Source organism: Semicossyphus pulcher, unplaced genomic scaffold, assembly GCF_022749685.1.
Source record: "Semicossyphus pulcher isolate SPU_LCO1_2020_fin unplaced genomic scaffold, fSemPul1.0.p SCAF_7, whole genome shotgun sequence".
Classification (NCBI taxonomy): domain Eukaryota; kingdom Metazoa; phylum Chordata; class Actinopteri; order Labriformes; family Labridae; genus Semicossyphus; species Semicossyphus pulcher.
The window spans coordinates 3,483,120-3,505,920 of NW_027211748.1; the positions used below are offsets into that span (position 1 = coordinate 3,483,120).

Sequence of the window (22,801 nt, forward strand, 5' to 3'; positions counted from 1 at the left end):
TGTTAGTAGCGTGCAGTGGTACTGTACATGCTAATAACAGTCATCAGATTAATAAGTACAACACTAGCTAGCTTAAAATGTGAGACAGATGAGCTGGGACGGATTAATCTGCATCATGACACATCAGGTTGTGTGTCCACATGTATAAACAGCAGTCATACTCCATGTTATCACAAACAGAAGTGAAAACAAAGATGGAGCAGATACGAGGGGTCATTTAAAAATAAAGACTGGTTCCTAAAAACAAATGTGACACCTACTACGACCTTAAAAACTGTGTTGAAAGGACTTATTATAATCAAGTTAAGGTTCATTTTGTCCAAATGTAACCATATTCTTTTATTCTGTGATAAACCCAGCTGATGTGGTGCATAAAGCAGTGTGCAGAGAGATAAAAACAGACCTGAGCAGATCGATAGACAGACGGGTATAAATAGAGCTGCTCTCCCAGGACATGGCCGAGGGAGAACAGCCGAGCGCTTCACATTCCTGCCCCGGCCCTTCTCACCCACCAACACGTCACTCTGTAAAACGGTAAGGCAGCTGTTGGCTTCCATCAGCTCAAAGTGCATCTACGAACATATCCAGTGCACCATCCGCCCACCCACCCACACACACACACACACACACACACACACACACACACACACACACACGTACGTGTAAAACAGATATGCACACGCTTGGCCTCTGTCCAAACAGGTTTTTGTGGATTTTTATGTAAGAGAAAATCTGCGTAGAAACAGTGAACAAAGATCCTTGGTGTTTACAAACTCTTGAAGCTGCTCACATGAAGCAGGACGCTGTTTGTCATGGACACACTGTGCAGCAGACGGCAGCAGGAAGGCATTGATTGGTGTGACTGACCTGCTGAACATTTCAATTAAAGTGCACTGCAGTTCAAAGTGTTTTATGTAACTTAACTGATTGCACATTTGTTCTAGATGTTGTGAGTGGAAGTTGAATTGAATGAGTCATGAGACCAACAATAGCTGAAGTGAAGATCAATAATCACTTTTCCAACATTAAAGCGTCTCTGTTCCTCTGGTGGATCGTTTAGGAAACAAATTCTCTTCCACTCGGCTGGACGACGCACAAGCTTTTTATTGCAGCATGTCAAAGCTTCCAGACGAGCTGAACAGTTGGATGAGCACACACACATTACAGGCATTTATGGGCAGTACAGATGCCAGGTCTCACACTCACTCCCATTCACTCTCCTCCGCAGGCCTCCTGTTATTTCTAACCATGATGGAGGGGCTCCGAGGCCCTTCTCTAAACAGTGACTGCCTGCTTCAGCTGTCACTGAGTGGAGTCACAAATCATCGCCAGTCCAATCAGGTCCGTCTCAGGCACCCAAGGGGGGTGGGTGGGTGGTGGTGGAAGTTTCATCTTTCTCTCTCTCTGCTTTTTCCCCTCTCTCCTTCCTGTGTTCTCCCTTCAAGTCTTCTCCTCCTCCTCCTCCTCCTCCTCCTCCTTCATTCGTCTATTTTCAGTCCTCCGTCCTGCTGGTGTCTGCCGTTCTGACTGGCGGCATTTTTTGAAAAGGCCCCTTTGGCTGACGGAGAGTTAGCGACTCCTAGTTTGCATGAGTCCACTGCAAGGTAAGAAAATGAGGGATTAGGTACAGTAGCATATTATGTTAAAGTTTAAAATAAGTTTAAAATAGTTTAAAAGCAGAAACTATAAATACAGAGCCTGGATTTTAAAATAGGTAAGTCATTTGTGGCCGTCCTTTCAGCTGGAGACTCCTCAGTTAGAAGTGACTTCTTCTGTCTGAAGTCAAAGTGCCACTTTTGCACATGTGCCAACAGAGAATGGGGAACCTGACAGGTGTAACAGTAGTTACTAAAGGGGCAAGACTTAGTAAAGGGTCAAAGAATATACCAACTAAAAATCCCTGTGTGGGTCAATATAGCACCAACAAAGTACTGTGTCAACTTGTGATTGCCAAGTACCCAACAGTCCTGTAAAAATAATACCAGCACTGGGTCAAAACACACCATTGGTCCTGGGTCAAGTTAACCCAGTATTGATCGTCTGATCACCTCCATATGCCACCGTACTACTTAATCCTACGAGCAAAATCATCCACCCACGCTTCAGTAGGGGAATTTAGAACCTGAGTGGCAGGTTCCTTTCACCAGTCCCTGGGTCCTATGTCTTTCCTAACTTCAGCTATTCCCCCAATCCATTCTAGCCTGGCCTGTAACCATCAACTTCATCCTGTCCACAATTGATCCTCCCATTTGTAATCCAAACTCTTTCTCTTCCAGTTTCCACCCAATTTACACACAGATCACCATCAGTAATCCTGGAGATCTTTTCCTTATCAAGCCTGTCCTTCATCTACCAGTTGCCAAAAGATTCCTTAAAGGACACAAAGGTATCCTCCACTTGAACTTGTCACAGCCCTTTTCCAGCAGATAACAAAATCTACAGCCTGATCTTTGCTGCTGATGCAGCCCTGCCATGATCCCTGTGTGGCGCCTCTTGCTGTTACATTCCAGCTCATGCTAAGTCAAATCAACCCAATGAAGAGCTTCAGCTTTCTCCCCCTTACCGTCAGATACCACCAAAGCACCCATAACTCCAAACTCCAGAATCGTCAGCTCAGTCGACCTCAACATGGCAGGCTCAACATGCACTAAAGAGGGCCCTGCACACCCTTACATCTTCTCCTTATTAAGGTAAGTGCCTGTCAACGGCTATTAACATTCCAGTCTCAGCAACTGCACTTCAAAACCACCCTGATCTAGCTCTTGTTGAATATATCAAGGAGTTTATACCCTGAATTTTAGCACAATAATCTATTCCTTTTGATTGTACAAATCTTCAGTCAGCCACAAACAATCTCAAAATCTGTGGACAATCTGCTCATGAGGAAGGTCCATGAGGGCTTCATAACAGGCCCATTTCCTCATACTCAGTTTCATAACGTCCACATCAACCCCCTCACAATTGTAGGAATTACTACAGAAAGAAACACACCATCAATCTTTCAGCACCCCACGGCAGCACCATTAAGCACAAGTAATTTGATTTTGATTAAAAACTTAAAATACTCACAACACAAGCATCAACGATGGTACATGGTTGTTTGCACACTGCAAACAATCATGTAATCCTGACACTGCAACGTCCTATATATCTGCCGATCATTCGCTGTCCCACTTGGCACTCATGTCCAAGGTCCCTCCAACACCTTCACTGACTCTGTTCCTCCTTTATCGTTCCAGAAGTTCAAATGCTTGACTCTAAGTCACCTCGTATATTCCTCTCTTACACTAAAGCTGTAAATCCTGCCCTAACTCCTGATAGTCAGTCCTCAGAACTTCATTATCAGTACCTTATCAATCTCAAATAGGGCTGGGTGTAAAAAATCAATTTTTCCGATTCGAATCGATTCTCATTTGAATGACTCAGTATCAATTAATGAATCCCGACATCAATCTTTAAAAATATGTGTAGAAACCTCACGTTTCTGAGCGCTCCTGAACGCAGCATGACTCAGTGCATCCCCCCGAAACACAGCAGTGAGGGAGACAGGCTCGGACTTCTTTACTGCACCGACTACAGAGACATCAGTGATCGCCAACGGGCTCTTTTTATCGTGAGTGCGGCCATGAATATGTAAGTTAGTTTTGCACTGATGTTTACGTTACTCTCTGTTAGCGTCGGCTTTGGCTGCAAGTGTATTTTCAGCGTGTTGTTATAGAATATGCCTTTCCCCATAACTCTTAGTCTCATGTGGTTTTGTTCTTCACTCTATGAGATCTCATGGCCAAGTCTCGCGCAAGTTGAACCCAGTTTGTTTAATCAAAACCATGAGCCAGACGTACAGACAAAAAGTTCATAAGCTGTCTTAGTCATAAAATTGTTAAAGGTGCTATATGTAACTTTCAGAAAATCCTCATTCCTAGCGACACGGTCGGCCGTTAAGGGAACTGCAGTCAACCTTCTTGTATGCCCTCGCGCAGACACTCGCACGCATAAACGAGCATCCGGGGCTTTTGCCGAAAACACACGTTACTGAGCATGCTCAAGCTCGGAACTCACTGGCTTGTTTACTTTTCACTGACAAGACCTGTTCATTGACCGGAATCATGTTATCCAAAATCGACACTTTCATAATACCTAAGTTAGTATCATGTTAGCTGGTGAAGTTATGTGTCATGCTAGATAACTGACATACACACTCAGATAGTATTTGTCATAACGTTAGCAAGCATGCTAAGGTTAGCCAACTAGCTCTAACATAAATACACTGCATGACTCCAGCATTGTGCTTCGTAACCAAACGGCAAATTACACCGGCGAACCAGCAAATCATCACAAGCATTAGCGAACATTAGCCAGATGGGGCAGGGCGGCTGGAGAGAGCTGGGATGAAACACTTGTGCTGTGAGAGAAAAAACGCTGCACCCGGTGAGAGAACGCTGCACGCGGGTTTTGTTTCTATGACAACAATAAGTTGTGGGTCTGTTTTGGTCCCCAAAAGCAATCGAAGGTCTCCATGATTCACATGCCCTGCCGATGTTGACTCTAGTTTTCTCCCTGACGTCGATCACTTCCTGTTCGGTCAGACGCGCTTCACTAGATACAACTTATGTTAGTTTTTTTTATTCTTGGGCGTAGTTTGTGTTGGTGGTGTTGTGGGTGCTGTCGTTTGTTAACATTATCCGTCTCCATTTCACAGCTTGCGTTGTCTCGTGTTGCACACTGTTGACTGTAGTGGCGTAGAATGAGCTCTTGGCAGAGGTACTCGCTAACGCGCAGATATGTCACATCCTCTTGTTTCCCATATAAACCGTCCTGAGTGCTTTACATAAAAATCAGCCCACAGGTTATTTGGGCCGATGGAGGAAGTTGGGGAAGGTCTCAATTTATCAGTTCCTCTACTATCCCTTCACACATTGGCAATAAAAAATGATATTTGATTGATCAATATATGTGAAATCTTACATATAGGCCCTTTAATATTGTGTGACTGCTGTGTGTTGGTCATGTTAAATAAAAAGTAAATGATGTAACTTCTTCGGGGTCAATTCTTATTGTAGACATTAAAAATTTTGATAATGCACCAGGTTAGAGGTTCTTTGATATTGTAACTGAAATGCCCCTAAGAAAAAATCGATATCGAATTGAATCGGAACCTTGTGAATTGGAATCGAATTGAATTGAGAAATCCTTATCGACCCAGCCCTAATCTCAACCCTCTAGTCTGACTGGTCAACTTGGAAGTTTCCCCATCATTCAATAGAGTTATCTTAACCTTTTTCATTACTTTTGCCCATTTGGTGATTGCCATCACAAAACAGACCAGCCTTCCAATGATAACCTCTGAGAATAGCTGTCAGTCTAAGTCGACACCATCTGCTGCAGATACAGTAAACCTTATGTTGCTCTCATTGGTAACGATGATCTTTTTTGGTTTCCTCACATGCTCCAAATGCTCTGCCTCAACCCTTCACCCCAACCCACCTACTCTAGTCTATATTTAGGTCTTATTTCTCAGACGACAACATGGTATTCTACATAAAGCAAATATAAACCTATCAATCCAGTTAGCTTCTCTTTAGCTTGAACCCTTGAACATACTGAAACAGTGAAATTCCAATGCTCAGATCTCTGAGTCTGGAAAATGGCTACTGGATTCTGGTTCCACTGGCACTAACAAACATATACTAGAGAACATATGCCAGAGAACATATGCTAGAGAACAAATGCTAGAGAACATATACTAGAGAAGATATACTAGAGAACATATGCTAGAGAACAAATGCTAGAGAACATATGCTAGAGAACATGTTAGAGAACATATGCTAGAGAACATATGTTAGAGAACATATGCTAGAGAACAAATGCTAGAGAACATATGCTAGAGAACATGTTAGAGAACATATGCTAGAGAACATATGCTAGAGGACATATGCTAGAGAACATGTTAGAGAACATATGCTAGAGAACATGTTAGAGAACATATGCTAGAGAACATATGCTAGAGAACATGTTAGAGAACATATGCTAAAGAACATATGCTAGAGAACATGTTAGAGAACATATGCTAAAGAACATATGTTAGAGGACATATGTTAGAGAACATATGCTAAAGAACATATGCTAGAGAACATATGGTAGAGGACATATACTAGAGAACATATGGTATAGAACATGTTAGAGAACATATGCTAAAGAACATGTGCTAGAGAACATGTTAGAGAACACATGCTAAAGAACATATGTTAGAGGACATATGCTAAAGAACATATGCTAGAGAACATATGGTAGAGGACATATACTAGAGAACATATGCTAGAGAACATATACTAGAGAACATATGCTAGAGAACATATACTAGAGGATACATGCTAGAGAACATGTTAGAGAACATGTTAGAGAACATGTTAGAGAACATATGCTAGAGAACATGTTAGAGAACATATGCTAAAGAACATATGTTAGAGAACATATGTTAGAGGACATATGTTAGAGAACATATGCTAAAGAACATATGCTAGAGAACATATGGTAGAGGACATATACTAGAGAACATATGGTAGAGAACATGTTAGAGAACATATGCTAAAGAACATATGCTAGAGAACATGTTAGAGAACATATGCTAAAGAACATATGTTAGAGGACATATGTTAAAGAACATATGCTAAAGAACATATGCTAGAGAACATGTTAGAGAACATATGCTAAAGAACATATGTTAGAGGACATATGTTAAAGAACATATGCTAAAGAACATATGATAGAGAACATATGGTAGAGGACATATACTAGAGAACATATACTAGAGAACATATGCTAGAGAACATATACTCGAGAATACATGCTAGAGAACACATGTTAGAAAACATATATTAGAGAACATATGCTAGAGAACATATATTGTGGCAATGGCTTTATGTAGGAGAAACATATCCAGTATGTACTTTAGAGAGAATGAATAGAAAACATTCAAACATAGATTTTGATGAGCTTTTAATTATCCAGGTAGTTATCTAGGTAACTTACAAATTGAACACAACACAGTTTTAGTTTAATGAGTATTTGATACAGATTCTTACCTGAGTTCAGAATTGGTCAGGTGAGGAAATGGACAAAAATGATTGCTAGACCTACATTCAACAGCATCACCAAAGCCACCAAGATAGAGTTAGGGCCCTGTGAAAACACAATAAACGTTCATTATGATTAATATGTTTTATTATACTATATACAAAGTGAATATGATCCCCATAAGCAGCTCTTTGGACCAGGTCAGACTAATAGCTCAGAAAGTGTCTGGTTAGCATCTAGAACGGACAAAATGAGATGTTTGAACAGATAGAGTAGACTGTGTTTGCTTTTCAGAAGAAGCCCCACAGTGGCCAGCCTTTGTCTTGATAAATGATCCAGCTGATTACATGATCTCTTTTTCAGCTACAAAGCTGTTAGCAAACACAAAGATTTTTTTCGATTTAAACTTGTTTGATGAAAACTGTCCAACCAATCGTAATCATTTCTTCAATTAAAACATTATTGTTGGGCAGTAGATACTTTACTAAAATCTTTTACTTGAAACAATTTGAGGGCTGTCTTAATTATAACACCATCAGAACACTGCCAACGTTTGTTTTCCAGTTCATACAAATGTCTATCAGGCCATCCACTTCTTGTATGGCTTGAGTCTCAGATCTTGGCATCATGGCCCAGAATAAGGGCGTTCTAATGCTAATCAGACATTAAACCAGGTGATTTCAATGAGTCGTGACCATTAGAGAGGGGCATTCATCGGACCTACCTGCCCGGAGAGAACAAGCTGTGCTTTTCACATTACAATTACCAGAACTGTTCTTCCCCCTTGGGCTCAGCCAATCGCACCATGATACCGTCAAAACGGCAACTTACAATGTAAAACACGTTTGGTAATGCGATCCAACTCACCGACTCTTCTTCTAAAATTTCAGGAGCTATTTCCATGCTAGCTTTCTTTGTTTCTGCGAGGCTCTTTGGTTTGGTTGATTCCTGTCTTTTAGGCTTGGCAGGCTCTGGTGCTTTGGTGGCCTCTTTTGCTGGAGCTGATGAAGGGCTCGAGGCTGGCAGGGACTTTAGTGCTGGTGGTCCAATCTGTTTGGCTGGTGGTGGCAAGCGTGCAAGGCTTGATGGGTGGAAGTCATCCTCCAAACCGATTGGGTCTTCTGGTGGTGGAACCTTGACATCAGCCATGACGTAGTAACCGTGGTACTGAGAGTGAATCTGCCCATTGCTAGGGTAACTGCTGGTTGTTGTGGGAACAGCTGGTTTGGCAGCTGGCGGCTCCTGTTGCCTCACTTCCTGTCTGAGAGAAAGTTTTGATGCTGCCTTTGTTATGCCTGCCAATGGAAGAGATGAGAGGAAAGATGGTTAACCAAAGAACCAATGTTGGTTGTCGGAGCTGTGGCTCAGGAGTTGGAGCAAGTGTCAACTAATTTTAGGGTTGGATGTTCGAATTTCTCTCTTGTTTGCATGCTGGGCACGGTACTGAATCTCTAAGTGCTCCAGAGTGTGTGAATTAATCTGCTGTCACATACAATCCAGAAAATGCTGGAGATTGTCCACGTGAGACGTGTTCTTAACTACTGAAAATACTCTGTTTGGTTTTGACCAGGTATGGCGCCTGGGTAGAGCTTGCAGGAGGAGGACTAGTCCTAAATGGTTCATATCAATACACTAGTATTTTGAAGTATCCTCAGTATTAACCAAAGAGTGGACAACAAGTAGAAAGTAGTGCTGGCAAGTAGAGGTCGACCGATAGTAGATTTTTAAAGGCCGATATAATAACCATAGTTTGTACGAAGAAAAAGCCGATAGCCGATTAATCGGCCGATATCTCCCTACCCCACGAAAAAAAAAATGAAACTAATTGAAATGAACAATCTTTATCTTCATTACATATCCTTACACATAACTGTTGAACTGAAAGTCTATGTCAAATAAATAACAAAATAAAAACATAAATCTGGAACAGAACATGAATCTCAAAGAGTAATGAATACCTAAATAAATAAAATAAGTAGTAAAGAAAATATAATCTGCAAATGAACATCTAACTCAAATTGTTGTGCCCACAGCCTTTCCTCAGCAAAATAGTCCCATAGAGGGACTGTGTTTCCTCCAGCTGCCATCTAATGTAAGAAACAAGAAACATGTTAATCAATTCAATATAGCTATTAACTAAATAGGCTATCAAATAGATAATGTATACATATATATATATATATATATATAACCTTATTAATCACTTTTATATATTTAATATTTATTTCAATCTACATGAATGATTTAAGTTGCACTTCATTAATCATTTCTAAATTGAAATGATACTGCAGTTGTTTTCTTAAAGTTGCTGGTTTAATAAAACCTTTCTGATAAAGTAAAGTTTTACTAAAGTTACAAATGAATGGTTATTATCATCACAGAAGCTTTCTGGTATATATTTGGGAGAAAAAAACAGAAACACTAATTCAGCAGACACAACTCAAGTAGCATCAAAGAAGTTACCATAAGAGTCTTATATAAAAAGCAAATGTATCGCCCCTGTGTCAGTCTCTCGCTCTTTCCCTTTAACGTTACCTACACATTGTTGTTCACAACAGTTTGTGTTGACGTCGTGACGTGCTTTACTCCTACAGCAGCCTTTTGCAAACGCCGGTTTTTAATAAACCCGTTTTTTGCCACTTGGACTTTGATAATAAGTACGGAGTGTGATACGGAGTGAAGTATGATCCGCTGGATTACATCGTTGGAAATATGTTGGATACATGGCGATGAGCTCTTCCGTGGCGTATATCAGGCCAGATGCTGCGCGTCCCGTTACGTTTTTAAATCCCACTCTTACAAACTCTTAGTGTTTGTGCACATTACCGGAGTGAGGAGGATCATAAAAAGTGGGATTTCATGTCATGAATGGACAGTTGACGTCACGTGGTTGGATCATACAAGAGAACGCCAAACTGGTAAGTAATCTAAGTAACAGTTAAATGATTTATTTTCCTCCCTGCCTGCCTGTCTTGTATCGTGGAGAGCTGATATTGTTGCGTTATATTCCAGAGATAACTTCTGAGGGGAGAAATAAACTGAAACGAGTCAGATATAATATGAATCACGGACCACTTGTCAGCTGTTCCCTGGTACAGCAAAGGTTTAGCCCCCACCCACCCCTCTCACGGTCTCCACGTACGAGTGGCATTTCATGGTTTTCTAACAGTTGTTCAGAGTATCCTCGGGAGTTGCACACGCAAACTTATGTTTTCAGCAAAAGTGCCCCTAAAATGATCAGATATGATCCCATTAGTTGTGCTAGGCTTGCACTCACTGCTAGCCAAATTGTAGCGAGCTTGCTAGCTAAACAGAGACAGCAGCATGTGCTCGGCAGAAAAGCAGTGAAAGTTAACGATAGTCTAATTTTATTTATGATGCAATACTATAAACAACAACCTTATCATGATCATAATTTGTGAATAAAGCTGTGTTGTAAAGTTAACTTTCATTAATTATCCCAGGTAGCTGCATTACCTGTATGTCACGTATGGTGACTCCATTAAAAAGGCGAATGCACGCGATGTACGTCCCCACCTGAGGCTGCACAGCCATCGGCCACTATCGGAGCCCAGATCTGTCGATGATGATAGTTTTTAATAAGTCCTATCGGGGCCGATTAATCGGCCAAAATGATCAATCGGTCGACCTCTACTGGCAAGTAGAGAGGAGTTCCAAGACTCAGGTAACATTGACAACGTCATCAACACACCCACTCACTCGCTGTGGACACTTCAGACAATTACCTGATGAGTTCACACTTCATCTCACTTGGACACAACACAGACTTTGCACAAGGGGGCATCAAGGTAAAGTCACTTTGAAGACGGGGACAATGTATTTGCTACCGTTGGTAAGGAGTGGGTGCAAAAAGGGCTTAGAGGTCTTCACGGACCCAAAGTAACAAACACTAAACCCTCATTGAAACTTGCTACAAGATCCTATCATACCCAATAATTTTAACAAATACATTTTTTAGTGACCTGGTGTGTTTCTCAGAGGGCATGGACTGGACAAATACTGTTCTTTACCATCCTACTCTATATAATTTAAAAAATAGACAGAGATATAGCAGGTGCATCCACCCTGATGTCCAAATGTGGTCACTTCTGATTCCAAGGAAACAAGATGGTGACTGCCAAAATGCCCTGAGGCTTTCAAACAGCAGTCCACCAGTGGGTGACGTCACAGTGGCTACGTCGACTTCGTATATACAGTCTATGATATAATGATGAAGAGACACAGTTGTAGAATGTGACTCCACTGGGACATTTTTTCAGTTTCTTTTTATTAGTATTCATGGGGTAAACAAAACAGAAATAACATGACACATAAATCCTGGACATGATGATGACACAGTGAACATTGATCATAATCAAACATGGACTCAAACTCTGACTGGTCCTTGGGTTGAGATAGACCATGGCTCTTATGAGAGAACTGGTAACTGTGTCCACAAGTGGTCCAGTCATTCCTCTGTGAGCTGCTCAGGGGCCAAACAAGTGTGACTCATTTATTATCTTCAGCATAGCCTCACAGAGGCCCACAGAGCAGCGCACTGGTGTTCCCAGAGCAACAGGAACAGCAGCCACATGTTTCACGTCAGGTTATCCACACTAACAGAACGAGAGTGGGCAAACTGACATTTAATAAGTACAGGAGTATTCTTGCTGCGTCTTAGCAGCACTCCTCTCAAAGCTCTGATTCTACACAATAAGACTTTTAGCACAGGCCTGGATATATGAATCCTGCTTGTCCTTCACACACACATATAAATCTCTTTGACAGGAACTGTCTGCTCATTCTGTTAAACCATCAGCTGACTGTTCAAGCTGCTGGTGTTTCATCAGGACGACGTGTTAGTCAGATTTACTTTCTTACCTGCTGTCAGAGACTCGGCCGTCGGGGCTTTGTTCTCCTTGGCAGCAGGAGCAACGCTGGCGGGACTCTTACTGAAAAAGGACTTTTTAACAGTGGTGGGTGAGGGAGGGGGGCTGGGCCCGGGGCTCTGAGAGGGAGACTGGTTGGGTGTCGTGCCCTTTCTGTAGAAATGAGGGCTCCCTGATGGAGACTTCTCCTTTTTCTCCTCCACAACCTCCTTCACCTCCACTGGCTCATTATACTTCTGCCGGATGTAGTCAGGGCCTGAAAACAAAGAAAGGTTAACCAAGTTACCACAGCAGGTCAGACTCATAAAAACACTTTCAAACACAACAGAGATCCTAACCCAGGTCGGTTTTACAGCTTAGGTCTGATTTTCAGAGTTGTGTGCATCATGTCTACCAGTTATCATAGCGTACAAATCAAAGTAAGTGCCTGTCTGGTTCAGTCTGGACAAAGGTGCTGACCTCTGCCCACGCAGCAGAGCTCAGGATGAAAGGGAAGCCTGAAGCTAGAGCGTCTCTATCAAGACTTTAGCACAGGGATACTAGGGTCAATTAACGCTAGCATCTTTTAGCATCTGTTGGCTAATCTTGGGCATGTGTATGTAGAAAAACATCACTGGTTAATTTGAGTTCAAATACAGCAGCTTTATAGCTAACTCTAAAACAGGAAGTGACTGATCACACTGCTGTTAGCTCCATGGATCAATAAAGCAGTTATCAGGGTTTGATTCCCATGACTGTAGTGTATAGCATTACACTAAGCTCTGTATTATAGGTATGTTACTGCTGCTGTTACCTGGCTGGTGGAAGTTAGGGGACAGCTCTCTGGCCACAGCTCGGGCGATATCTGAGTCCTGATTGGCCGACTGTCCAGCCTGGTCTGCAGCCTCTCCTTTGGCCCGAGCGTGGGACGTCCTGCAGACACACACAGACACAGCTTTGTATTTTGGCAGACAAACATGAGAAACACTTCAGATACACCTGACAAAGGTGACCTGCTCCACACCGAGCTAATATGACTTTTAGAGCTGCAACACCCTCACAGAAAACACACACATCACTTCACATGTGCAAAAACACATGTGATCACGTGAAGGATGTGGAACTCTTGTTTGCACATTAAACTTGTCGGAAACAGTCGGAGGTCTGACTGTCAGGGCAGCTGGCTCCTCATTAGTTGATCAACAGGAAACACACTGAGAAGTCTTCCAATCACTGCTCATGTATGTGATGCCTCAGTGTGACAGGCTGCTCATCAGACAAACACTGAGTTGGATTCACACACAGCTACTGACTGACGGAGAACAGGACTGAAGGAAACGCACACGCACAAACACACGCACACACACACACACACACACACACACACACACACACAGAGTGAGGAGTCTAAACCTGACCCCCCCCAGGACTTTATTCCTCCTGTTTATTTCATCCCTCACTGCCTTCATGCTGCCAGCATCACACACGTGGAGGACTCTCTGAGGGAGCAACACATCACAGACATACAGAACTATTGATCGTTACTGGATCACTTGCTGTGATCAGATCTCTTTGATCTCCTTCAGTGATCCCCACAGAGCTCAGCGCTCTCTGTGCGTCTCAACACAAACTAGTTCTCTGTTGAATCAGCACGGCTCGTTTGAGAGCGATTAACAACCAGCAGAGACTCAATGAAACAAATAGCAGCACACCAAAGGTCACCATGTCACCAGAGAACACACACACAGAGCTGTGGAGTGTGTGTGTGTGTGTGTGTGTGTGTGTGGGGGGGGGGGGGGGGGTGTATTGCTGTCAGCTGTTGATAAGCGTCCTCCTCTCCAGCCTTATTTAGACAAGCACTGCCTCTGAGACACACACACACACAAACACACACGCACACACACACACACACACACACACACACACACACACACACACACACACACACATTCCCTGCACACACACACTCTCAAGCAGACCCCTGAACACAAATATACACACACAATCTGAACATCAAAGTGCTGCTCTGTCTCTCTCTCTGTCTCTCTCCGTCTGTCTGTCTCTCTCTCTCTCTCTCTCTCTTTCTCTCTCTCGCGCTCTCTCTCTCTTTCTCTTTCTCGCTCTCTCTCTCTCTCTCCCTCACTCTCCCTCTCTGTGTCTCTCTCTCTCCCTCTCTCTCTCGGGGGGAGAAGTGGGCTGAAACTCTGACCATCCCCTGCAGACTCTGTTGTCTCCTATCAGCAGCCTCTCCCCCCTCTGAGTCAGATTGGTGTCTGCAGGTGTTTCAGCACCTGTCAGGGTGTGCAGGTGTGCCTCCTGTGATGATGTACAGGTGTTCAGTGACTCCTCCTCAGTCTGCAGCAGGTCAGACAGATTTATTTTTCTCATTACTGCATCACTACTTTACACCTTCTCTCTACCTGACAGGTGGACATAAACAGCTGATCCTCACCCCTTACCATGACAACATCTCTCGTGGAATATTTAGCTCCGCCCCTCGTTAGTAATGCAGTCAACTCAAGTTAGCCTGTGTTATCCTCTGGAGCTACCTGATGCTCACTTCATGCAAGTTGAACTTGGAGACTGAAACACTGCCGTCTGTTCTCAGTTGAATTCTTCAGCAGTCTTTATCTTTCAGCTTTCTGGGTGTTGTTTGCTAATAATATTCCAGTTTTGCATGCATGGTAATAATGGTGGAAAAAGGTGATACGGTGTGTATAAATTACATTGAAAATGTAAAATGTTGTTAGAGGAGGATCCCTTAAACCCTTGCTGAAATTGCTCACCTAGGTCCCCCACAAACCCAGAGAACAGTCTGAAATGTAAAGTGACTACCAGATAATCAGGCTGATTTTGGGCCTGATCCCCCCGATAGAGTTCTGATGGTTCTAAGGTAGGGTGACGATACATCCCAATTTGACTGGGATGGTCCCATTTTCGAATTCTGTGTCCCGAGTCCCGACAAATTCTATAAAACCCTAAAATGTCCAGGTTTCATGTGTCTAATTGAAAAACCAAATGAAGTGTTATCATAAAAAAAATGTCCAGGTTTTGACCAATTGAAATACTGAAACAATGCACCACGCTTGTAGCACTGATTTGTCTGTATATACTGTATGTCAATCTATGTCGTTGCCATGGCTGTTGGTGTTTTAACCAATAGAAAAACATCACAAATGCACCGCTGGTCAGAGTTCAATACTGATTTGTTTGGACATGTGTCTATCAATCTCGCCGTGCGGCTGTTGCTTAGCTTGCCCTGCTTATCATACTGAAAGGACCTGCTGCGTGGCATCAGGTAGGCGAGCTGTCACGCCATTTTTATGTTTCCATATTTCTATTTCAGTTACATTGGTCTCAAAGTATTCCCAGGCCTACCTTGTTTTTGTTAACGGCTCTAACGGTTTGCTGAAATAACAACATCATGATGCAGATTAGTAACAAGCCTCATGAAGCAACAAGAAGAATTTGTCTCAGGTTGAATGTTTGATCTAGAACAGATTGTTAGCTGTTAGCATGCAGATGAGCGATCTGGTAATAAATGAATGAATATGTTCTGTTACACCAATGCAGTCCTTGAGTTTTGTGTTTACTGGTGTTATATAATTAGGCCTAAAGTTTCGGTTGATCTTGGGAGACATGATTTTTTATCTGCTGAGGCACCGTCCATGGTGTTGAAAGGTGCACTGATGAAAAATCTGTACCATGAGCTCATACATGTGGGTTTGTGGTAAAATCAAAGACCATATTTGGAGGCTTGAAAATATGCTCGCCCTATTCTAAAGATGTCTGAGCATTGTGGTCGCACAGATTTCAAATATTAAACATGTTCAATATTTACGGTTTGATATCCTGTTGTGTGGGGGGGAACCCCGAGGACAGCCATGCACGCTCTCTGTGGATCGTCACATGGGACCAAATGACACCCAATCAGGAAGTGAGCTGACTGAAGCAGGAAGTACAACAACCGCAGCCATGGCGGCAAAAGCAAACGTGCAGCATAAAGTAACATGTCCAGCCCGTGTTCACGCCGTCTCCACCACTTCATCCACAGTTTGTTCTTTTGTCTTTATGAACTATCATCACCAATTCTTCCTGCCCGTCGTCCGCCATGTTTGTTTACTCTAAAGTCTCGTTTGACCGCCAGAGATTTAGTAAGATTTCCAGCGGTGAGAGTCGGACTCTGGTTGTTGGTGAGTCAATGTGTTCGTGTTTGGTGTGCTGTTTGGGTCATAGAGTTGCTCTCCACACACTACAGGAACAAAACTGTTCAATCTGTCAGCAGAAAGTTAGCATACCATGTGCCAGAGACACAGAGTCCCTGTGAGGTAAAGAAAACACCTGCTGAGAGGACGCTAACATTAGCAACATCAAATTAATTACAATCACAAATCGTGTGTAGCGATTAAACACGGCGCTGAGTGTGGGAGGAGTGGATGTTACCTCAGGGTCTGAAAACTGAAGCTGATGCAGAACTGTTTTAAACCTGCATTTTTTTCTCCACTGGTTTTAAAGAATGTGATCCTATAGAAGTCTATGAGAAACTGGTCCTCCTTCTCTCCCGAGTTATTCCCTCAGTAAACATGTTCCTAACGAGTTTATGGTCTCAATCTCTCGTTTCAAGTCTTCTTCAACACAGCATGATGTTCATTTAGTCACTGATGCTCCCATTTAGAGTCACACAGACCAGAAAGCGGGGGGGGGGGGGGGTTAGATCAGGGCTACCTGTGATTGACAAGATCAGTTGTTCTAAAAGACACAAAGGAGTACGTCTGACCTTTTTTAGTAAGAACTTTTTTAGCTAACCATTTCAATTCATATCACAGTTACTGTGAGTCATTGATGCACCTTGATTACCAAGCTAGCGATAACATTTGCCGATAACTTCACCCTCCACCAGTTGCACCCTGTCCTCCTCATATGGTTTATACTTGGTGGAGCTGGAGGGGAGGAAGGGGTCAAATAAAAGGTCATGATGGGCAAAGTGCCATGACTGGAGGCTTTAAAATGGTCACTGGGCTACGTCCACCTCTTACGTACAGTCTGGTCTGATTCCTGTGAGTAATATAGAGGAGTCTTATTTGACAGTCTCTTTGTTTTGATCATGTGATCATAGAGGCCCACTCAGAGATCAGCTGCTGATTCTGTAAGAAACATGCTCCACTGAGGGGTCAGGGTACAAAACAGGGAAACATTACTGAGAAACAAATCTTTTTTTTCTGGTTTATGTTTGTTGTCCTAGTATTGAGCCTCTCGTTGCGCCTTGGTTGTATGTGTCAATGTGTAAGGCAGAGGAGGCAGAACAAACTGGAAGCGATGCAATCCTAGAACCCACCGTCCATCATCAAATATTTTATCTCTATCGACTGTAAACACTGGGCCCGTGCACTGAAGAGGAAGTCCTGGATATCCCATGTTAGTTATATTGGTATCCACTGGCAACAACAGAAGCCAAAGCACACTCTCTCTCTACCTGAAGTCAAAACAAACCTCTTTCAACAGCTGATTGATCGCCTATAACTTCATGACATAATGGGAATGGAAACGTTTCCTTTCCAACTGGAGTTGAGAGTACAACACTGTACCATTAGGCCTGTGGAGTGTCAGGGTTTAATTTCCTGTTCAATCAGTCAGGGACCTTTTCTCTGCTCTTTCCCCTCACTGACAGATCTCTCCATCACCTGGTCTAATATAAAGGCAGAACCTGGTTTATTGCAACAGACAAACTCATGCATGAACAATGATGCGGCTCTCTGAGGTGATTTCACACAGGTAACATTACCTGGAGATGGCGATCTCCACTTTGGTTCTGGCAATGGCTGCAGCTCTCACAGCTCCCTCGATGGCTCGATCCACCTTCTGCTTGGTCTTGGTGTTTTTCAGCGGGATCAGCTGTTTCCTGATGCCTCGGGCCAGCACGTTGTTCTTGTACTTCCCCTCTTCTTTGGTGCCATCAGGAAAGATTGTGCATCCATAGCCATGGCGCTTATTGTTCAACCATTCGCCCTCGTACTTCATGCCATTGGAGCGCTCTGAGACTCCGAAGCCACAGCGCTTGTCGTTCTTCCACTCGCCCATGTAGGACTCAGTGGTCGTGGCGTCCACGTTGTCCTCCAGGGGCAGGTAGTCATCGCCCGCGTCTCCGTCCCCAAAACTGATGGTGGAGTTGGCATCACTGGAGCTGATGCGGCTCATGGTGGTGTCGCTGTGGGCTGAGCTGCGTTTACTGGAAATGGACGAACGGGAGTCTGATTTACGCAGTCGCTGGAGACTACCAAAGAGGGATCCGCGGCGAAAAAGACCCTTCTTCTTCTCTGAACCATCTCCGTCTGTGTGGAAGTTGAGTACAAAGCCCCCCCGAGTGCCAGCAGGACTGTCGGACAGGCTGTCACGCAGCACTGTGCCGTTACTCTGCTCACTGCGGAGGGAAGCCAGAGAGGTCCGCAGAGGGGAGCGGATGACCGAGGCCATGCCGTAAGGAACACTCTGACGAACGCCGTACCCATGACGCATCCCACCGGTCCACTGACCCTGGTACGTTCCTACAGACACAACACAAGGGGGGGGGGGGGGTGATAGAGAGACTGTTAAAAAAAACACCTGAGAAAGAGGTGATGCAATGAATCATATACAAATCACACTGCCATGGAGACGGACGCTTGATGTTTGACTTCTGCTCCCTGAACTATGGAAACTATCAGGAAGACTTTGTCAACATAATATACAGAAGTGACTTAATGTCTGCTGAAGTGAAAGATGTCGGTGTCCAGAGGGACACATGGGAATGGATTATTCCACCTTTTGGAAACAGCGTTAATACAGTAATACAGGAGCAGGACACAAAACTAACGTGATGGAAGCAGAGAGGGCACACAGAGACAGAGGGGAAATGGACTGGACTCAAACAGCACTTTTCTAGTCTTTGCGACAACTCGGAGCTGATTTTTCACTACATGTCACATTCACCCATTCACACACTGATGGCAGAGGCTGCTATGTAAAGTACCCAACTGTCAATCACAACAGTCATCACTAGAGGTCGACCGATAGTGGATTTTTAAAGGCCGATATAATAACGATAGTTTGTACGAGGAAAAAGCCGATAGCCGATTAATCGGCCGATATCTCCCTACCCCACGAAAAAAAATAAAACTAATTTAAATGAACAATCTTTATCTTTATTACATATCCTTACTTGAACTGAAAGTCATTATGTCAAATAAATAACAAAATAAAACATACATCTGGAACAGAACATGAATCTCAAAGAGTAATCAAAAGTAGTAAAGAAAATATTATCTGCAAATGAACATCTAACTCAAATTGTTGTGCCCACATTGTGCCTTTCCTCAGCAAAATAGTCACATAGAGGGACTGTGTCTCCTCCAGCTGCCATCTAATGTAAGAAACAAACATGTAAATCAATTCAATACAGCTATTAACTAAATAGGCTATCAAATAGATAATGTATACATACATATATATATACATACATATATAACTTTATTATTTACTTTTATATATTTAATATTTATTTCAATCTACATGAATGATTTAAGTTGCACTTTATTAATCATTTCTAAATTGAAATGATACTGCAGTTGTTTTCTTAAAGTTGCTGGTTTAATAAAACCTTTCTGATAAAGTAAAGTTTTACTAAAGTTACCAATGAATGGTTATTATCATCACGGAAGCTTTCTGGTATATATTTGGGAGAAAAAAACAGAAACACTAATTCAGCAGACACAACTCAAGTAGCATCAAAGAAGTTACCATAAGAGTCTTATATAAAAAGCAAATGTATCGCCCCTGCGTCAATCTCTCGCTCTTTTCCTTTAACTTTACCTACACATTGTTGTTCACAACAGTTTGTGTTGACGCCGTGACGTGCTTTACTCCTACAGCAGCCTTATGCAAACGCCGGTTTTTAATAAACCCGTTTTTTGCCACTTCGACTTTGATAATAAGTACGGAGTGTATCCTGAAGTGTGATCTGCTGGATTGGCAAGGAAGTTTTTCCTTGCCAATGTGCCGAATTGCTAAGTGCTACTCACGGTGATTCATGTATGGCCTCTCTTTAAATAACTTAACAAAGAGTCGGTCTAGACCTGCTCTTTCTGTAAAGTGTCTCGAGATAACCCTGGTTATGATTTGGCGCTATACAAATAAAATTTGATTGATTGATTGATTGATTGATTGATTACATCGTTGGAAATATGTTGGATACATGGCGATGAGCTCTTCCGTGGCGTATATCAGGCCAGATGCTGCGCGTCCCGTTACATTTTTAAATCCCACTCTTACAAACTCTTAGTGTTTGTGCACGTTACCGGAGTGAGGAGGATCACAAAAAGTGGGATTTCATGTCATGAATGGACAGTTGACGTCACGTGGTTGGATCATACAAGAGAACGCCAAATTGGTAAGTCATTTAAGTAACAGTAAATGATTTATTTTCCTCCCTGCCTGCCTGTCTTGTATATCGTGGAGAGCTGATATTGTTGCGTTATATTCCAGAGATAACTTTTGAGGGGAGAAATAAACTGAAACGAGTCAGATATAATATGAATCACGGACCACTTGTCAGCTGTTCCCCGGTACAGCAAAGGTTTAGCCCCCACCCACCCCTCTCACGGTCTCCACGTACGAGTGGCATTTCATGGTTTTCTAACAGTTGTTCAGAGTATCCTCGGGAGTTGCACACGCAAACTTATGTTTTCAGCAAAAGTGCCCCTCAAATGATCAGATATGATCCCATTAGTTGTGCTAGGCTTGCACTCACTGCTAGCCAAATTGTAGCGAGCTTGCTAGCTAAACAGAGACAGCAGCATGAGCTCGGCAGAAAAGCAGTGAAAGTTAACGATAGTCTAATTCATTAATAATGCAATACTATAAACAACAACCTTATCATGATCATAATTTGTGAATAAAGCTGTGTTGTAAAGTTAACTTTAATTAATTATCCCAGGTAGCTGCATTACCTGTATGTCACGTATGGAGACTCCATTAAAAAGGCGAATGCACGCGATGTACGTCCCCGCCTGAGGCTGCACAGCCATCGGCCACTATCGGAGCCCAGATCTGTCGATGATGATAGTTTTTAATAAGTCCTATGGGGGCCGATTAATCGGCCAAAATGATCAATCGGTCGACCTCTAGTCATCATATTCATACCCGTTGGCTATGCCACCGGGAGCAATATGGGGTTCAGTGTCTTGCCCAAGGTCACTTCGACACGTAGCCTGAGGGAGCTCGGGATCGAACCTCTGAGCCAGAGCTGCCCCAGCGTGGGTCCAGTCTGTTAGTTGTTGATATAAGTTAACAATGAATTGATCAGAAATGATTTTGGTCGAGGCGCTGGTTTAGCTCAGTGGGCAGAGCAGGCGCTCCATGTACAGAGGCTACAGTCGTCGACGCAGCCGCAGGACACATTTACTTCAGTGCTGATGTGTGTACACAACGTGTGTGTGCTGCAGTGTGACAGGCTGTTAGATCTCTGCATACCAGGAAAGACCAATGTAGGTTATTGTAATCAAGATTATTATCACACAGCCAATCTGAGCTTCCTGATTCATACAACAGAAACCATCTGCAGTGTGTCAGCATTTTGTGTGTCTATGAAATCAAACAATCTTTGAAAGTGAATCAGGAAGCAGCCGAACACCTGTGTGCTGCAGTCTGACACCTGTGCACTGCAGTCTGACACCTGTGCGCTGCAGTCTGAAGGTATTCTGACAGCTCGGACATATTTGGACACATTAGTGGATGTAAAAGCAGCCGCAGTGATAAAACAGTTAGCTTTGTGGCCTGGTTAGGAGCCTGGTGCCTTCAGCTGGAGAATGTGAGAATGTGCTATTTTAAAAGATGGAGGTAACTCGAGACACTGGGAAGTCTGCGGGTCGGCCAAACATAACTCCAGCAGATATCTTGCTATGTGGAGTAAGCCTCCTCACTATGGACCCCCCTCAGGAGACACTGAACAGACACACAGTCTGGACTCTGGATCCACAGCCTGTCTTTACTTCACACAGAGTGAGAACTGTACAGCATTCTGGATCGTAGCGCTGCAACATAACATTTATTCTTTATTAATTGTCTGTTTCTCTGTGCATCTCAGAGTCAATAAAAACATGACTCCAGTCTGCTGTTCCAACGCTCTCTGCTTTGAGGGGGTTTTCACATCGGGGGACCCAGGCCCGGATCCGAGTACACAAAGTTCGTTTGATTAGTGTGCACAGTGTGTACCGTACTCCATCACGGTTTGTTTATACGGGTCCACTTGAAAAGATGGTCTCGAGTATGGTTCATGTGTACTCAGGTACGGTGCGCATCAGATGTGAAAGCTCACCGTACCAAACCACGGAAGTGGACTGCTTTTTAGAAGGTCTCCTCCGAAATCCGCGTATGCGCGCCGATGAGGCATAGGGCAAAAGTCGGCTCCAGTGTACGGGCTTATGATCATGTGATTCACATGCTTCTCTACACTGGAACAACAACATAAACAATGTTCCGTAGTTGATGATACTCGTCTTCTTCTCCTTGTTTTTGAGGTGCATTACTGCCACCTTCTGCTTTGGAGTCCTGACGCAAACGAAATTATTAATGTGAAAGCTGACCGGTGGGGGAGAGAAGAGGGGGGGGCAACCGTACTGGATGTTACCAGGGTAGAGGGCTCCTTGTTTAATGCTAACTGAAGCAACCTGAACTTTAGCTACATACGTTAAGTAACATATTTAAATGTGTAGAATGTCGGGGCGCAGGGTAAGCGCTCTGTGTACAGAGGCTACAGACCTCAGGCTCGACTCATGGCCCTTTGGTGCTTGTCAGTCCCCTCTCACCTGTCCCTCTTCACTGTCCTA

The 22,801-nt window shown here is 43.2% G+C and overlaps 1 protein-coding gene across 1 annotated transcript in view; it reads right to left on the reverse strand.

Annotated features, from left to right (window-relative positions):
* Positions 1-615: 615 nt before the first annotated feature.
* jph1b (junctophilin 1b) overlaps positions 616-22,801 on the reverse strand; it is a 28,043-nt gene continuing 5,857 nt past the window's right edge. The window contains exons 2-7 of the mRNA XM_069684665.1: positions 17,725-18,484; positions 12,757-12,875; positions 11,956-12,219; positions 7,942-8,369; positions 7,083-7,179; positions 616-1,597 (exon numbers count right to left, since the gene is read on the reverse strand). Coding sequence (XP_069540766.1) covers positions 7,099-7,179; positions 7,942-8,369; positions 11,956-12,219; positions 12,757-12,875; positions 17,725-18,484 — 1,652 coding nt within the window. The 3' untranslated portion in view covers positions 616-1,597; positions 7,083-7,098. The remainder of the gene's footprint in view (positions 1,598-7,082; positions 7,180-7,941; positions 8,370-11,955; positions 12,220-12,756; positions 12,876-17,724; positions 18,485-22,801) is intronic.